Source organism: Schistocerca cancellata, chromosome 12, assembly GCF_023864275.1.
Source record: "Schistocerca cancellata isolate TAMUIC-IGC-003103 chromosome 12, iqSchCanc2.1, whole genome shotgun sequence".
NCBI lineage: Eukaryota > Metazoa > Arthropoda > Insecta > Orthoptera > Acrididae > Schistocerca > Schistocerca cancellata.
In genome coordinates, this window is record NC_064637.1 from 128,441,803 (window position 1) to 128,461,059 (window position 19,257).

Genomic DNA, 19,257 nt, shown 5'->3' on the forward strand with positions numbered 1-19,257 from the left:
AGAACCACAGCATCCAGGAGTTCTGTATGTCTGTTCTGATTCAATGTATCTACCATATCTATTGAAATGCCAACTTCTGTGTCACTGAACTTAGCAGTTATTTTTATTCTGTGTGTACTGTACATAGTGCTTGTATAGTCTGTCGGTGAACTCACGAGTGAGTGAGCAAGTCCCCACTCTGCCTCGCCAGCAAAGTCAGAAGGTGCTTCTCCAGGCTGTTTCACAATGTAGTACCAGCCCTTCCGTAGTGTATGCTTTAAATTAGTGACGATGCTGTATTCAGATACATCCAAGCATGGCTTATTTTTACACAAATGAGTAGACACTACTGGAATACAGAAGATGATTTACCTCACCCGATGCACAACTTTACATAGTAAATTATTCAATGAAGGAAAAGAAATCATGAATCAGGGTTTCTATACTTATAACACATATAGGGCTGAATGCCTGATCTTCTGATTGCATGTTCACCTACTATTAAAATAACACAATATAGTGCAATTATACTGTAGAATTTGAGGCTTATTCTAACAATAATGCACTTGCTTACACCGAGTGGATTTTTGGCCGAAAACAATTCTGCAGTGATGCTGTTGCCTTCATATTGAGACAATGTGAATTTTTGTTCCCAAAAATAAAACCTCAAAGGGCAGCTTTTTATAAACACAGATGAGATTAAAAATGTCCTGCTGAGAGAAGTACAAGCTATCGCAAAGACAGAGTCTAATAACTGTTTCAGTAAATGGGAAAAGCACTGGAATAAACATATACTGCACAATGGGAAATATTTTGATGAGAATAACATTGATGTAGACTAATACATAAACTCATTATCGGGTCCAATAATCACCACTGTTGCTTCCACTCACATTGTCCATGCTGCCACCAATGCCACGATCCCACCAATATTTGCAAAGCATAATGTTCTTTTGTTGCCCGCACAAGTTTCGTCAATATAAAAGAGTATCATCTTGCTCTCTTAAAATCCTTATTTGTACCAAGTATTTGTATTGCCAGTCAATTACACCACTTATTTCAATTACAATCTTATTTTTACTGAGTGGTCTCTTTCAGGTAAAGCCCATGTCATGCAGTATCCTATGGGAAGTATCTTTCTGCCGAGAAAAATGGATTTTTTTGTTTTACAACAGTAAGTAAGTCGTGTAATGTTGGCAATATTCTTTCATCTGCATAAAAGTCCCCTACCATTTGTCAAATCACTGATTTTGGAAAGCCGTTTGCAATAACGGGTTTCTTCCCAAATTTCTTAACACTCTTTCTCGGTTATTCTAGTAAACCATGTGGTTTATTTTTGCATTCCTCTATGTTGTGTCCTCTTATGGGAAGGCTGACTTTTGTATAAATTGCAGCCCTCTGATTAGGACTATCAAAATTAGCCCTCTGTTCTTTTTGTGCATACTCTTTAATTCTTGCTGCAATTACATTAGAGATGACCAAATGCTCTTTATTCTGAAGATATTTTTTCTTTGTATCTTGGCCATCATCTTGCAACGTAGTACACTTATCCATCATTTCTGAGTAACTAAGTACATCACAAAGCGTATTAACTGAGCTGGCCCTAGTAACTAAAATCATAGGAACAGAATCAACATCACTCACATCTTGCTGCACTACGCTGCCGGACAGGAAAAGGAGAACTGATTTTTGGTGCGATTGCAGCGGAGTCACAGGATAGTTCTGGCAATGTCTGATATGCACCTAATGTACTGGTGTTCTAGCCTATGCAAGTAACTGCGTATGGTACTTTTGTATAGCTTTTATGTTACAATGCTACAATCAGTTTAGGCACAAATATTTTATATTATTTTAAAAACAATCCTATTGTCACAGATGTACATTACAGAGGCAAAAATGCTGAGGATGACCATTGGTGCAGAATAGAAGAAAAGCATTTATTCTCTTTGAAAATGATATATTCTTTGGACTTTAATGAGGCTTTGGTGCCTACTGTCAGAAATCAATTGACTTGGAAGTCAATCATCTAATGTGGTGAAGAGTATACTAATTACTGGTACAGACTGCGCTGACTCACTGTCTGGTGCATGTTTTTCCATCTCACACCACCTGCGTATCTGGTCTCTTACTGTAACTAAACTCACTGGTCCTGAAAGCTGGAATATTTACAACTTTTGTTGGTTTCTGTTTGTGTATATATGCTACTGCTTGAAAATAGCTGCTTTTCCATTGTTATTACATCAATTTTATGTACAATCTCCTATCACTTATCATGATGTATTTCAGATTATAGGCCTTTTTCATCTAAAGTGTTGAAAAGAATGAAAAACTTAAGAAAAAAAAGAAAAACGTGGAATCAACTTCTCCACATGTAGAAACTTTGGGATACTATGGAGTAAGTTGGAAATGTGTACTTCCTTGGCATGGGATAAAGTATTTTCTGGTCTGAGTGATTGAGGTAAAATAAAACAATCATTTCTCAACTTCTGTTGTCATCTGTAGTGGAGAAAGTTGTATACATATATTCAGCCTCAGGTCACACAAATAGTATCATTACTGGTTTCAAGTCATCAGATGATTTGTTCTGAAAAGACAGAAAAAGGGGACATTAAAATAATAGGAAATTTTATGCACGAATTCGCTTGACGACGAATTTAATTAATAGAGATAGTGGTTTCAATCTTGATAAATCCTGGCACTTGCTGTAATAAACTCGCAAAGACTTCGTCACAGTGCAGCTCACAATGATATATCGATATGCCAACACAGATCAACTGCGGAGTCATAGAGACAACTCGCACATTATGCACGTCTCTGCCGCCCAATGTCTCTGGCGCATTTGCATCTGTGGCCGCATGCGCAGTCGCGTGGTAAAACAGTATAAAGGGACGAAGCGAGCACTGGAGCGGCAGTCTTGCGGCTCACTCTGAAGATGGCTGAACGTTAGACAGCCAAAATATTAGAAGAAGAAGGAGATTTCTTGCGGCTGCACACCTGAAACTTAATGGAACAGTCTTTGTGCCACCAAAACCTGTTGGATGAAGGTTTGGGGACAGTATGTTATAGTAGGTCGAGGCCGGGACACTTACAGAAGTGGAGAATGTATTGTGAGGCTAAGTCCCATCTGTGTGGTTGAGAAAAGATGGTGATGGAGAGAGGGGTCCACATAGCTTGGGTAGTGAAGCAGCCATTGAAATCAAGTATGTTATGTTCAGCTGCATGTTGTGCCACAGGGTGGTCTATTTTGCTCTTGGTGACAGTTTGACTGTGGCTGTTCATCCTCATGGACAGCTGGTTGGTAGTCATACCAATGTAAAAAGCTGTGCAATGATTGCAGCAGAACCGGTAAATGACATGGCTGCTTTCACAGGTGGCCCAGCCCCTGATGGGGTAGGATAAACCTGTGACAGGACTGGAATAGGAAGTGCCAGGTGGGTGGATTAAGCAGTGGGAAACCCAAGTGCAATACCTGCCCAATCCACCCTCCCAGCACTTCATACTCTAGTCCTGTCACATTTTTATCCTACCCCATCAGGGCCCAGGCCACCTGTGAAAGCAGCCATGTCATTTACCAGCTCTGCTGCAATCATTGCACAGCTTTTTACATTGGTATGACTACCAACCAGTTGCCCATCAGGATGAACAGCCACTGTCAAACTGCAACTGAACATAACATACTTGAGTTCAATGGCTGCTTCACTATCCGAGCCATGTAGTTCCTTCCCTCCATCACCAACTTTTCTGAACTGCGCAGATGGGAGTTATCTTTACAACACTTCCTCTACTTCCGTAATTATCCCACCCTCAACCTACAGTAACACACTGTCCCAAACCATCCACCCAACAGTTTCCACACCCTCTGTTCTGTTACCTCCTCCCCATTCTTATCACCCATCCCGTTTATTTGGGGCCCTCTGCCAATGCACCCGCTTGTCTTTCCCTGCTCCCCTCCTTTTTCCCCCACCTTCCTGCCCCACAATGTCCTGATGCTGCTCTTTTCGGCATTCTAGACCCTGCACACACACACACACACACACACACACACACACACACACACACACACACACACACATATACATCTGTCATCTCCCCACCCAGACACCATTATCCCTTCCGCTTCCCCACTCCCTCCAGATTGCTGCTGCATGCATCTCATGTGATAGTTACATTCTGGCCCGAGATGCTGGAGATGGCAGTCATGTGTGCATGATATGTGCTTCCTTGAATGTGTGAATGGTGTGTGTTTCTCTTTTGCTGATGAAGGCTGTGGCCGAAAGCTTTATGTAACTGTCTTTTAACTGTGCCTGCCTGCAACTTAATGTGTCTCCTTTGCAGTAAATAGCAGTTTGTCTTTCCTACATTCTAAATTTTGTATTTTGATATTTTAACATCCCCTTTTTCTCTCTTTAACTCAAACTGGTAATCTATGTTGACTTTCAGAGAAGTGAAAACTGGTAATGATACCATTTGTGCGATCTGACGCTAAAAAGTGTGATTAGAAAATTTCATTTACAAGATGGTCACTATGTTTCGGTAAGGCAGTACGCCTACTCTGGGGGAAAAAAAGAGACAATTACACTGAGAAATAGTGGAAGTGTTGTACTTACACATACAATAAACCACATTGATAATTTCTGTAATTTTCTTAGTGTGAACGATCCTTGGTGTGACTGATTATTGGTTTCAGGTTTCGAACTGAATTGAAGATTCTATTTTTGCACACATTATTATGACGATTAACCTAGTTGTTATTGTTAGGTACTCCAAGCAGAGGTCTAATGTCTGCACTTCAAGTGCACTGCAAGGACTTAAGTGAACCCGTTAATACTAAGAGATGGATTCTTGGTGCTTGTTACTTCCTTTGATGCACATTAATTTTCATGTACCAGTATTGTTTCGCAGCTCCTCAGAAGTTTCCAGGTTCTAAGAGATAAGAAAACCAGTGACATCTTAATAAATATGGTACTAGCTTAAACTGAAACTTCTATCCCTATTTATAAGATATTCTGACACAATTGCTTCAGTACTCCTTAATTACATTGTACTAGAAACTCTGAGTATAGACCACAATCCTCAGTAATTTTTTGAAGTTGTCACTCTTTTGATTAACCGGATGCTGTCTCCAGTCCTTTCCTCTCTTGTACTAATCTTTTCACCAGCATGTTAACTGCTACATGTAACATCTTACATAACCTGTTTAACATATTCTGTTCTTTGCATGCTCTTATTATTCCTCCCCTCTACAGCACCTTTTAGGCTCGAGATAACTATTACAGGTTGTCCTAGCAGATGTCTCGCTAAGCTATCCCTTCTTCATTCCATACTTTATCTGTTGACTCCTTCTTCCTCATTTGCATATCAATATATAAAACCAGTAGAGCTTGTTTGTGGAACACAGCTTTCTTCATTTGTGAATTTTACTTCTGATATCCTCCTCATTTTGACTATCCTGTATACTCTTCAAATCTTAAGAAGCAAAATTCCTTCTAGTTCTCTTTCTACTATTGTTCATCATCTTTTTCTTTGCCGTGTTTATATCTAAGACATACTATGTCCTTTCCTTTCAACAGATCTCCTAAGTCTTCCTCACATCCAGCCAGATGGGCAATGTCATTATCTGCATACCTCACAAACTTGCATTTCTTGATCTTCCACTTCTCACAGTTCTACTTGGGTTTGGTGGATGATGATGATGATCATGATGATTCATCTGTCCCTGCACATTAGTCCCAATCATCTAAGGATCATGAACATCTTATTCCTCCTTACTGTTGCATGGGCTTTCTGTATGTTCACAGTCTCTATGAAGATATCCCAATTATTATCATTAAATAAGACATGATAGTACCAGAAATGTGGGGTAGGCTTTGAGTTTCAGAGACAGTGTAATTTAAGAGTCTACTGAAATGAGGCAGTCCAAAAATGTCATGAACAGGGATAGTGGTTTCAGCTACAGCAAGACTTGAGATTCAGAACTCAAAGCATTTCTATCTCCATGGTCATCTCATCTGTTGGAACCAAAACACTATGAACTATGCACTTCTAAGAATATGAATGCAGAAATACAAATATGCAGAAAATTACAGAGAATCAGAGGTCAACAAATTCAAATTTATTAGTCACCTAACCTGTCAGAGCTGAGGCTACGCATTTCACAAAATAACATCACAGACATGGGCAGAGAAAAGTGTATTGAAAGGTACAATGCGTATCAGTAGCTGAGCTATGTCATGAATGGGGGCAGAATGTTTAAGATCAAAGCCAGCAAAATTTTAATGAGATGATTATTGTTCAAATAAAATAACTTTGTGATTCACTAATTTTATTGTTTGAGGGTTTGGGGCAAGCTGCTATCATGTACCCATGCTTGGTAAATCCTTACATGTGCCTGTAAAACAAGCAATGCAGTGAACACATGGCACTGGAGAAAGAGCTACAACTGGCTGGTGACTGGCCCCTACCAGTCGACTTACTGGAATGACAATTAAAAAGTAGTCTCAACTGATGTATAAGCAAATAGAAAAAAATATTGTGTGCAAAAATGTAATAGTCAACTCGTTTAAAAAGTTGAAGACATACCACTGATACTGTTACTATCTTTTTTCCCCAGTGTATCACAAACTACTTCATTAATGGGATTTGTGCATAATGGAATAGTAAAGATGAAGAGGTAACAGCTGATAAATATGGGCACCCTTAACTAAGGACACCAATTTCTCATAGTAGTGGAACAACAGCATCTGAGCCATTAATCCAGAAAAGAACTAGAACTGAGAAATGTTGGGGAAACTCCTGCAAATCACTGAATATCTCCGTCACAGATGTCGGTGAAGTGTTAGGAAGCAAGACATTTCTTTGACTATTGTTGCTACATATTCAAAAATACTTTTAGTATCCCTTAAAAATAACAACTCTTTTTAACTTGGAAAAAAAGAGCAACTTTTACTGGATTATATGAATAAAATACTTTCATTCTAACAATTTCTTTACACAAACATACACAAGAGAGAAAAATAATAATGTAATTACTAATAACAACACTGCTCATATTAGCATGTTTGAAAACCTTATATTTGCTCCCAAGGTTGTGTAATGCTCTACAGGCAATACCTTGAAAGTAGGAAATGCTTAAGGGTACTAAACCATTTGATGATACCAATGTACTGGTAATATGGGATAAAAGAGTCCATAAATGTAATGCTACACATCATGACAAAGCCCCACATAGGTCATTACATTGAGACAATGTACAATTACTGTTATGCAATCAGGTGGATTGTGCTGGTACGCAGGATGAAACAAAAAGGTGTCACCAATGCCAGCATGTGTCCTTAGATGGAAATAAAATGTTTCAACATCCACATCCAAATAATGTATTTTCTTCTTCCATGTGTGGGCATGTGTACTTTCTTGTTACACCCTGTATACATAATCCTATTGTGCCAGGTCACATTCTTTCTCATGTGCTGTATCAATAACCTTGAGCACATCTATTTTTTCAGCACTAGAGACAGTAAATATTTCAGAAGATGGCTGTGCGGGCTATTGAATTAGAGAGTTTAATAAACACACGTCCAGTTTTTGCTGGATATGGAGCTACTTTAAATTGAGATGTGATGTCCAAATGTACACAAACTCAGATGGAAGCAAAGATGATTCGACATTCCAGTTGATGACATTCACTGCTACACATCTGGCACAGACCTTGTTAACAGTTTTGATGTTCAAACATTCTTGCAGCTTGTGAAGAATTCTTTAAAAACTTATTTAACAGGAGAGCATCATATTCAAAAGTGTTAACTTGTGGTTTTTCAATAGTTTATATTCAAGAATGGCACAGTTTTCATACGTATCTTTTGTCCACATATACCAACAAGTAGTATATAGAGTAGAAGTTACTGTCCAGGCTTTAGAATATAGTATTATATCATGTACATTTGGAATTTAAATAGACATTGTGGAGCTTTAGAGTATAGTATTATATCATGTACATTTGGAATTTAAATAGACATTGTGGTTCCCCGTAAAAAAGAAGGACGGGCATTACTCCATCACTTTTTGTCAGAGGATGGAACACATTCACATATGACAACACTCAACAACTGGAAATTCTTCACTGATATCTTCATTTTTACTGAAGATTTTTTTTGCAGGCAATCTCCAACAGCAGCTATACATTTTATAAAATGTGTGAACAATGCTCTATTAATCTTTCTTGATGACGATTAGTGGTTTCAGCTATGTACCATCTTCTTGGCACAAAAAAGATTAATCCCTTAACATAAAATCCCAAGTTATCTTATTTTTATTATTCTGGCAGAAACTTAAAATCCTGAGTATACTTGGGAAACTTGAAACAGACCTTCGAAAAAGTAAAATCCCACATATATCCATTTTAGCACTCGCAGTTTTAGGTACCTGACAAGAAAATGCGCACTTTCAGAGCTTCTCCTGTATTGCTGTTTAGGCAATGCTTGAGAAAAAGTATGGCTATAGCAAGCTTGAGTTTGACATTGAAATTTGCAGCTCAGAAGGTGAACAAGAATGTGATGTTACTTCATTAAATACTGAAATTATGACAGTTTGTCAGCTGAGTGGCAAATGCTTGCCAATAGTGCAAGATAAATACATCCACTGTACTCCAGCCAGCTCCTCTGAGATTTATGTTCCCACAAAGCTGATGTGAAATACGTGGTTAGACTTCATAGTTACACAGAAACTAAAAAATGACTTGAAGGTTCAAAAAATTTCTAGTGCATGAGTACACCCAGAATTTTATTGTTGGTGGTCTTCACAAGTTTGCAATTAATTATTTTGAGCTTTAAAAGCTGTCCCTATATGTCTACATGTAATGTCATTCATTATAGGATGTCTTTCTTTAATAAGAAAAGATATTTATAGAACATAATTTGGAGGAAAAAAGTTAAGGGGTTAATATTACTCATACAACATGTCAGAAATTGTAATAACATGTGAATAATACTAATCTGTTTCTTAATGAGAACATGGCATGTTGCTGAAACTGGTACTAGTAAAAAGGTAATTTCATTGATCAACATAATTTGTGACTCCCATCAGTATGCAAAAACTAACTACATATCACTGTGAATATTTTCTTTTGTATAGCTAAGTTATCTTACATGGTCCCACACAGAAAAATCCTGCACAGAGGGGTAGCAGCTGCTGTTACTGGGAAAAAGTTCTTTTAGTGTGATGGAGTTCCTGTATATTTCACCTACTACCTAACACATAACCTAAATATAATATTCTCTGACCAATATGTCAAACACCTTAGTCCCACTCATTTGCCATAAGGTCTCCCGACTATATTATTTTATGTACGGATGAATGAAAGGTGAGGTCTACATAAAAAAGCAAAAGACAAAAGACAAGTCCTCATGATAGTTCTTACATTGAATACTGAAAAGAATATTTTAGTCTTTCATGGAATATCTTAAATTTTAATTTAAAATGTGTAAATTATTTATATATTACCGAGTCAATAAGTTATCTGCGCTCTTGACCATTTTGAGGATTCTTTTATGCATAACATTCAGTGCTTTGAAATTCTAGATCCAGTAAAAATAGAGCATATCTTTATACAAACTCTTAACTCAAAATTGTAGGTATTACAGGCTCCTGAAATATTTACCACTCTCACTGAAAAAGCCATACACTACAGAGATTACATATTACCTGTTATCATTGCAAAAACTATTGTACAATGTTTCACTAGTATAATACATGGTACTACACATTAAAACATGCAAACCTGCAACAAAAAGTTAATATCACCTACATCTAAAATGATACTGAATTGAAGTCATCCTTACATCTACACTGTTAATAATCAGGTATACTTTTTGGAATATTGATCTAAATACACACAGTATAAATTTTAATGTTAAAGAAGCAAAAAACATGATTGAAGATTGTACATAACACATTTCATGCTTCTGCACCTACAAAGCAGTAAATGCTACGTATCGTACAATCTGTGTAAGATATTACTATAATATCATAACTGGGAGTCCAACATTGTCAAATGAATGCAGCTAATAACAATTTATGACCAGCTACAAGACTAGAACTTAACAACACCTGCTGTACACAGTGAAAAAAAATCTTTATATATCAGATGTGTCAAGTATCTTCCTGTTTACCTTCCGCATTTTATATCAAAGAAACAAAAGTGAAGCACTACATCATCCAACCATTGGACAATCCTATCTAAATGATGATATAATTCAGTTGAACAAGCTGTTACACAGTGTAAATGTGTTAGGATAAACTATCAAGATTTCATCTGTAAACACGAGACACCATGTGTTTTTAATTATGATGAATTTGGAGCAAATACTCATCTTACAGCCTGTCTTACTGTAACTGTTTATGCAATTTGTCCAATAAAACTGTGTTACTGGTTTTGGGAAGTACACTGAATAATCATGTTGATAATTATTACTTCACAGCCATCTAATCACATCTGAATATCACACGTTGCACCTTAATTATTTGCAAGGCACCTTCAGTGGCCTGGAATATATACATATTTGTGTTTAAACTCTTTTGCTTTACATTTTGGACACAGAACCAAAACTTTTGACATTCACAGGTTGTCCATAGAATTTGTTGATCTTGATTGTTGGCAGGCTTACTATTGTTCAGAGAGTTTGCACAATTTTGTGTTTTACATGGAAGCACTGTATCTTTGGTACGTTTGCCACTCTGTGTGTTACTTTACATGTGTAAGTTGTCGTGTACTATGCCTTTGTTTCTGTGGGGTGCTGCCATTCTGTATCTATGTTGTGTGCCATAACAGAGAAAAGACATGTGATAAATGACTAGACACACACAATACAACCACATGCACATAATCACAAACTCTGCTAAACTTAATAAATAACTGATATCAAAAAAGACACATTCAACAGTTGGTTCAATAACATTCAACAGCTGGCAACAGTATCCAAGACATAAAAATCAAGTAAACAAATGTTCATTTCCTAGTGCTGTGAAAAAGAAAATGAAATTTTGTGTGAAACAATATAAAGCACAAGAATTTAAGCACAAATATGTATATATTCCAGGCTAGTGAAGATGTTTGCGAAATAATTAAAATGAAACATGTATGTTAGAAAAAATTGTTTCATTCAGATGTCGTTTGACGATTCTAAAGTAATAATCAATGTAATATTAGACACAACTGAAGACAACACAAAATGAACAAATTCCCTCAAACTCTTGTGATTTTAATACAGTATGAACACCAGAGCAACTAACAGCCAGTGGTGCTCCCAGTTTCATTACAGTTTCACACGTTAGCTCAACTAGAAACATTCTTTAGAGCATATGTTTAATGTTGCTCTATTTATTTTGCCACAAGCCACACTGTTCATCACCCTAACTCACAGAATTAGCTGTGCAGCAGACCAAGACTCGAATCATGATAAATAGTTTTCATGGTAAGCCTTCTGAACCTCAAATGTGGCAATGTGGTTCACAGACTGACAACACTTGAATGCTCCCTTCCCAGCCACAGCATAATATGGCACTTAATTTTCCTCACTTCTCCCTTGTATAGGTTCTGTCCATTTTCTAGTTCCCTCTATGACGCTGGGTAGTATCACCTCACTGCAGAGCTTGAATTGTGAAATTGTGGTTTATTCATCTCATGACATTCATTTGCAATTCATTTGTTTTGCCTACAGGAGACATGTCAAAAATTTAGAATATAGTTACAATGATTTTTACACTAATAAATAGTGGCACTAAAATGAATGATAACACTATAATTATAGATCACATAATTAAATTTTCCTTGAGACATTTAAGTCTCATCTTTATCTACGATAATTATGGAAGCTGATATTTCTTGGAACATGTAACACACTGTATCCAGCTCAAATTTCCAGTTCGTCCTGCATAAATTCGTCCACTGAGTAATAACATTTCAGGGTCAGTACCTCATATAGCTTCCCTTTATGTGGACCTACATTTATCTGCATTAACTTGTTCCCTTTCAAATTACTGTGGGGAGCATACAATTTTCTTTGTTTCTAGTAACACGTGAATGGACAAAATGGTTTCCCTCAAATAATTCATGTCAGGTGTACAAAAAGATAATAGACACAGGCCGGTGGGAGCATATTATGTTATGGGAGACATTCATCTGGGCTACCATGGAGCCTGTGGTAGAAATCAAAGACACTGCGACAGCTGTGGACTATGTGAGCATTACTAGGGACCACCTGTAACTCCCTATGCTTGATGTTTTCCCCAAAAGCCATGGCATCTCCCAGGAGGATAACTGTCCATGTCACAAGACCGGCATGCTGCAATGATTTGAGAAGCACGATAGTGAACTCGTGCTGATATCTTGGCCATCAAACTCAGCTTATCTGAATACAATGAAGCCCAACTGGGACACTATCGGGTGCCAGCTCTGTGCCCACAAATGAAACGCCCACAAATTATGGGAAGTGTGTGAAGTGTGCATAGGCATCTGCCGCAAACTTCTGGAAACCTATAGAGTACTTGTCAAATTCGTGGCATGCAGAATCACTGCTGAATTGCATTCCAGAGGTGGACCAACAAGCTTTTAAGTAGGTGTTCATAACGTTTTTTGGCTCTCTGTATATGCACCCAGGATAACCTGACTCATCTACTTGCTAAGTTGACAGTAAATAAATGGAAATAAATAAGGGCTTCTTGTTGCCTCTTAGGCAGCATCACACACTATTCTCCAAAATGCATACTGGGTGAGTAATATGGCTAATATGGAAGCCAAGTTTCATACGGTTCCATTCCTGTATAAGTTATTCTCGGTGCATAAAATCAGAATAAAAGTTTCAGTTTTTGACAGTAATCTAATTGCCTTTGTTGGTAACAATTTATGAAGCTAACAAATGTTATCATTAAAAGCTTGACTTTTTTTGTAATTTCACGAAGTGTGAATACTGACAATATCGACTAATGCCTGTAAGTGTTTCTTCCCCATGAGCTAAGACAACTTTCCCTTACTTTGCTCTGTGAACAGTTAGTTGGCCAGTGCCATTGCATCTTTAGCTCTGACACTCCAGTCTTGCCAGTTACTACTAAACAGTTACTTCCAAATTCAGGCCATGTACATTTAACAAGTTCCCCTAGGACATCTGATACGTATTTTGGACATCCCATCCACCCGTATCACACACCAAATGCACATCTGCACACTTGTATGACACTTAACAAAAAAGCAGATCCATCTATGTTTTCATTTGTTATAGCAGTGGGTGAAGAAAGGTAGGAGAGCCAAAATTCATTATGCATTACATTTCTAATAAGGTCATTTTTACATATACACTACACTGTGATGCATTTGTGAACAGGTTTTAAGGACAGGAAGTGGATCACTGAATTTAGAAAAAATAGGATGCTATTTAAAAAAGATGTACCGCTATTCACACATTTATCAGCCACGACATTATGACCACCGATCTACTATCGATATAAAACCGTCCAGACGATAGCAGCACCACCTGGCAAGGAATGGCTGCTAGTCAGACACACGCACAGTGCACGTAGTATCAGTGAGCACGATGTCTGTATCTGGAATGGGGAAAGTGTCTGATCTATGTGCGTTTGACTGAGGGTAGTCTATCTATCTTGTCAGGGCAGATTGAGAGGGCCTGGAGGCTCTGCATGAGCATTTCAGAAACTGCACAATTTGTTGGGTGTTCAAGGAGTGTTGTGCTGAGTGTCTTCAACAAGTGGTGAAGCCCAGGTAAAACCACGTCCAGATGTCCTGAGGTTGAGCATTACCCCTCATGAAAGATGTTGGATGTCATAGGCTGGACAGACTGGTAAAACAGGACAGGTGGTGAACTGTGTTGGAACAGATCGGAAGATCAGACACATTAATGCTGGGCAGAGTACAAGTGTGTGTTCACACCAAACACTCCCAATGATGGGCCTCTGCAGCTGACGACCCATGCATGTGCCAGCATTAACACCATGACATCGGCAACTATAACTGAAATGGCCACATGACCATTGACACTAGATGTTGGCGCAATGGCAGAGTGTTGCGTGGTCTGATGAATCCCGATACCTGATGAATCCCATGTCGAAGGGAGGGTGCGAATCCATCATCTTCCAGGGGAACAGCTCCTTGACACCTGTACTGAAGGACAGAGACAAGCTGATGGCGGCTCCATTATGCTCTGGAGAGTGGGCATCTATGGGTCCACTGGAGCCTGTACAAGGCACCGTGATGATCAAGGAGTATCATACACTGTCTGTAGACAATGTACACCCTTTTGTGACGATCATGTTTCCCAATGGCAGTGGCCCTTTTCAGAAAGATAATGCCCATGGCCAGGAGTGTCATGGAGTGGTTCAAGGAACACAGTGGCAAGTTCCAGTTGATGTGCTAGCCTCCCAAGTCACCAGATCTGGACCCAATAGAACATGTCTGGGATGGGAGTGAACATGGAGTCAGATCTCATAGCCCCCTCCTCAGAATTTACGGGATTAGGTTACTTGTGTGTGCATATGTGGTGCCAGCAACCTGCCAAGGCCTCATTATTTCCATGTCATGGCACGTTGCCATTGTTATCTGTGCCAGAGGCGGACATACCAACTGTTAGCTTGCTGGTCATAATGTTCTGGCTGATCAATATACCTTTGTAACTAACAAAGTTACAAGAAAGGCAACAATGCTGGTAAACGTCCGCTTGACAACTAAATAACACTTGCTTGATACATTTTTTATTTTGCTTCTGTACAAAGTTATTTTGGGTGGACCAGGTAGGTGGGACACCATGTATTGCAGTAGCTGATAGGTTCAACATTACAAATTTTAGAAAATTATTTCCTGGTACTAAGAACATAATGCTTTTAGTATGTGTATGATCAAATACTACAGCTGGAAACTGTTTCACCAAGTAACTGTGGTTGCTGAATTAAACTGGAATCTAGATAGTACAGTTTGTGCCTATAATAAAGCATAATTATGCATGAACTGAATGCCCCATTCAGATATTTCTCTATAACCATTTTTTGGGGGAAGAAGGAGGTAGAAGGTGTGATTGCTCCTTGAGCAGGAGATATTTATATCATCAACCACTGTATTGAAGCGCAGAATGAGAGCTAGGAAACAGAACTACACAAGAGTGAATTTTAAGCTAGATTAAGCTCTCTGGGAACGGAGCATTAAAGTGTTGTCAGTCTGTGGACCATTTTCCCATATTTGAGATTCAAAAGTGTTAACATGAAAGCCGGCTATTTTCATCTTTTCAGACAGCTGAAAGAACATCTGATGGGAAAGAGATTTTCTGACAATGAGAAGATTCACACAGTACTTTTTGAGTGGTTCCGTGACCAAGGAGCGTACTATCGCCGAGGAACTGAACAATCAGTAGACTGTTCCAGCCACTGTTCAAGGAGACTTGGCGACTATATTGATTAACACTGTCATGTATCTGTGTCACTTTGAAGCACAGTGCAGCATTCAATAAAAGTTATTTAGCTTTCCATAATAATGTGTAACTTCCTTTCTGAAATGATCTCATAGTATAACAAGCTTCTAAGTTCGAAGCACACGGAATAAAAAGTTAGTCACTCTGAGCAGACATCACGCATACCATGTAACACTACCTATAGCTTTAATGATGGCCTCATTCACAAAAAGAGTCCCCAAGTTTCTTCAGATACACCACATCCAGTGTGAGACACACACTGGTAATTCTATGGAATCTGACTGTCAAACTATGGGGATGATGACTGCTATGAATACATTCATCTGCTGTTCCAAATAGTCTCATTCATTTTCTTTCCAATTAAGATCAGATTATTTATTGAGCAGAAGTGGTGTGGTAGGCTGCCCTGAATGTTTGCCAAACCAGTAATGTAAACATGCAGCTGCGTGAAGAGACCTGTTGCCATCTCGGTGGATGTGTGTGGTCACAGCATTTGCATCTAGAAGATGTGGCAGAAAGGGCAACACTCGCTCACCAAAAGCGATGAAATAAACATCTTGGTTCATGTTCAAGGTAACCAGAATGTACGGGCATCCTCCACATTGTGTGTTTAATATCTTGCATCATTTGGAAAGAGGCAAAATTGTGACTTATCAGACTGCACTAAATACATCAAATCAGTCAGCTGTTATCCAGTTCCTGTGTTACGAGGGTAATCCCAAAAGTAAGGTCTCCTATTTTTTATAAGTACAAAACTCTGTCATGTGGTAGTTGGTCACACTGTTACGAAGAGTACTTCACGTGCTGTGTGTAAAAATGTGCATGCCGCACTGAGGCACTCAGTCTTGTCTTGGCAGCCATTGAGAATGGAGCTCCTGTTGGATGTTACCACCAAGTGCGAATTGCACGCAGTTATTTGGTTTTTGAGCGCAAAGGGCACTGCGATGATTGAAATCCATCACCAATTGACGGAAGTGTATGGTGAGTAGTGCATGGATGTCAAAAATGTTCAGAAGTGGTGTAGAGAATTTGCAGCTGGTCGGACCGAAATTCACAATGAACAAAGGAGCGGGAGACCGTCAATTTCTGAAGAGACAGTGTTGAAGGCCGAGCAAAGCATGCGTGAAGATCAGTGGATCACCCTGGATGGTCCCCAAATCACTGCTCACATAATTTTAACGGAAACACTGAACTACCGGAAGGAGTGCGCAAGATGGGTGCTATGCATACTGACTGAGGACCACATGCGGCAATGAGCTGATGCTTCCTGCGCATTTCTTCACCGCCTTGCAGCCGAATAGGACAACTTTCTGGACTCAATTGTCACGGGCAGGTGACGAAACCTGGGCATACCACTTTACACCTAAGACCAAGAAACAATCACGCCAGTTCGTAACTTCCTGAACAGCACGGTGGCGAGCTGGTATGACATGGGAACCAAAACATGGGAAACAAAAAATGCATCGACAGAAATGGTGATTATGTCAAAAAATAGCTAAATGTTCAAGCTGTAAACTGATGTAAACCATTGTAGAAATAAACAGGTCTATGTACTTATAAAAAAATAGGAGACCTTACTTTTGGGATTACCCTCGTATTTGGCACACAGAAGATTTACTGCTTTATATGTCACTGTGACCAATAGCCTTCTGCAGGCTACCTGACTACAAATGTACACTGCACACAGCCCTTTTTGCACTGTTCTGGATAAGTGGTTGGATGGATCCATATTTGCTGAACCACATAGGTTTGAAACTGATCATCATTTGCATGTCAAGATTGCGTTTGGCTAGGGTCTTATTACAGCCACTGTTCACACACCATATGTTACACAGTTTTGAGTGACTCACCACTCTTTATGAACACACTGGCCAGTCCGCACTGATACAGCAATAAATCGGATAACTTCATTCAAGATGTGGTCATGGACACATTCAAACACAACATCCCACTTCTGCTACTGGTTCGTAACAACTGACCGACACATACAATTTACTTCACTGGCATTACTTACGTCAAGTATGAAGGATCACATGACCAATGGTACCAGTTCTATACGATCTTCTGTTGTTATTGTCATCTTCAGTTTGAAGATTCATTTGATGCACCTTCGTGGCTAGTCAGTCCCGTGCAAGCTGCTTCATCTCCGAATAACTACTACAACCTGACCACTGGATTAACTTTTTGGTCTCCCTATACAATGTTTAGCCTCCCCCCCTTTTCCCTCCATTACCAAACTGACAATTCCTTGAAGCTCCATTTTGTTTCCTATTATCTGATACCTTGATTTAGTCAGGTTTTGCCATACATTTCCTTTTACCCCAATTCAATCCCATACATTCTGATTACTTATTCAATCTACCCAACTAATTTTTCAAGGTTATTCTGTACCAACACATTTCAAAAGCTTGTAGTCTCTTCTTGTCTGAACTGCTTATTATCAATGTTTCACTTCCAAACGAGGATACACTCCAGACACTTTCAGAAAAAGACTTCATAACACTATTTAAATTAAATGTTAGCAAAATTCTCTTTTTCAGAAATACTTTTTTGTTATTGCCAGTTTGCATTTTATAAGTTGTAAATAACCTTTTGCTTCCCGTATTTTACTTCGGCTACCTACAGAATTTCAAAGACTGTATGCCAAAGAAGGGCATCATCTTCCTATTTCTTCTGCTGCTGTGAGCCCCCACCCACACTGGGGGGGGGGGGGGGGGGGGGGGGGGCTGCAACTTCATATTCCACCCCATCAAGATCCTTCTAAACACCCTCATGTTCCTTCCCTGCCTCTCTCTATGTCTCATGCCCCTTTCATTTCCCCCACCATAAATACCACTCCATATCACTATTCACCCTAGTTAGGCAAGAGATTTGAGGAACATAAGTTTTCAGCCATGAAAGAGGCCTTCTGGTTGAAAGCTTAAATGTTTAGCACAGTCTTTTTGTTGTGACTCAACATCTCTGCCATGTGTTGAACAGCAATCTATTCTTCTCGTAATACTGTCAAATTTATAACACATACTGATGTAAAAGTGGTGTAGTAATAATAAATGACTAGCATCACCCATAAATCAAAGGAGTAATAAAAATCTACAAATTTATCTTCAGTGGTTTCTTAAACGTATCAGAGCTCTATTCTACAGCACTAATGAACCACAGCATATAACAACAATAAGGACTCACCAGTTGCACCCTTCCAGAACGCACGCGGCCCTTCTTCCGTATATATTTTTCGAGCAGCGTCTATGACTCCATTGTATGTTGTCTGCCCCGCTCGAGCAACAACCTATAATACAATATAATACAATTAGGAATCTATTGCAATATTTCAAATCTATGTAATAATAATAATAATATATCTAAAAAGAAAGATGATGAGACTTACCAAACAAAAGCGCTGGCAGGTCGATAGACACACAAACAAACACAAATGTACACACACAATTCAAGCTTTCGCAACAAACGGTTGCTTCGTCAGGAAAGAGGGAAGGAGATGGAAATACAAAAGGATGTGGGTTTTAAGGGAGAGGGTAAGGACACAGACACAAGCAGACGTCTGCTTGTGTCTGTGTATATGCGTGTGTGTGCGCGCGCGAGTGTATACCTGTCCTTTTTTCCCCCTAAGTCTTTCCGCTCCCGGGATTGGAATGACTCCTTACCCTCTCCCTTAAAATCCACATCCTTTCGTATTTCCCTCTCCTTCCCTCTTACCTGACGAAGCAACCGTTTGTTGCGAAAGCTTGAATTTTGTGTGTACGTTTGTGTGTCTATCGACCTGCCAGCGCTTTTGTTTGGTAAGTCTCATCATCTTTCTTTT

General features: G+C 39.0%; 1 protein-coding gene across 2 annotated transcripts in view; it reads right to left on the reverse strand.

The window, feature by feature from the left end:
- The window catches only part of LOC126109884 (calcium-binding mitochondrial carrier protein Aralar1), a 702,128-nt gene that overhangs the window by 35,472 nt on the left and 647,399 nt on the right, over positions 1-19,257 (reverse strand). For both annotated transcript variants that reach the window (XM_049914970.1, XM_049914969.1), the window contains exon 15: positions 18,624-18,726. In XM_049914970.1, coding sequence (XP_049770927.1) covers positions 18,624-18,726 — 103 coding nt within the window. The remainder of the gene's footprint in view (positions 1-18,623; positions 18,727-19,257) is intronic.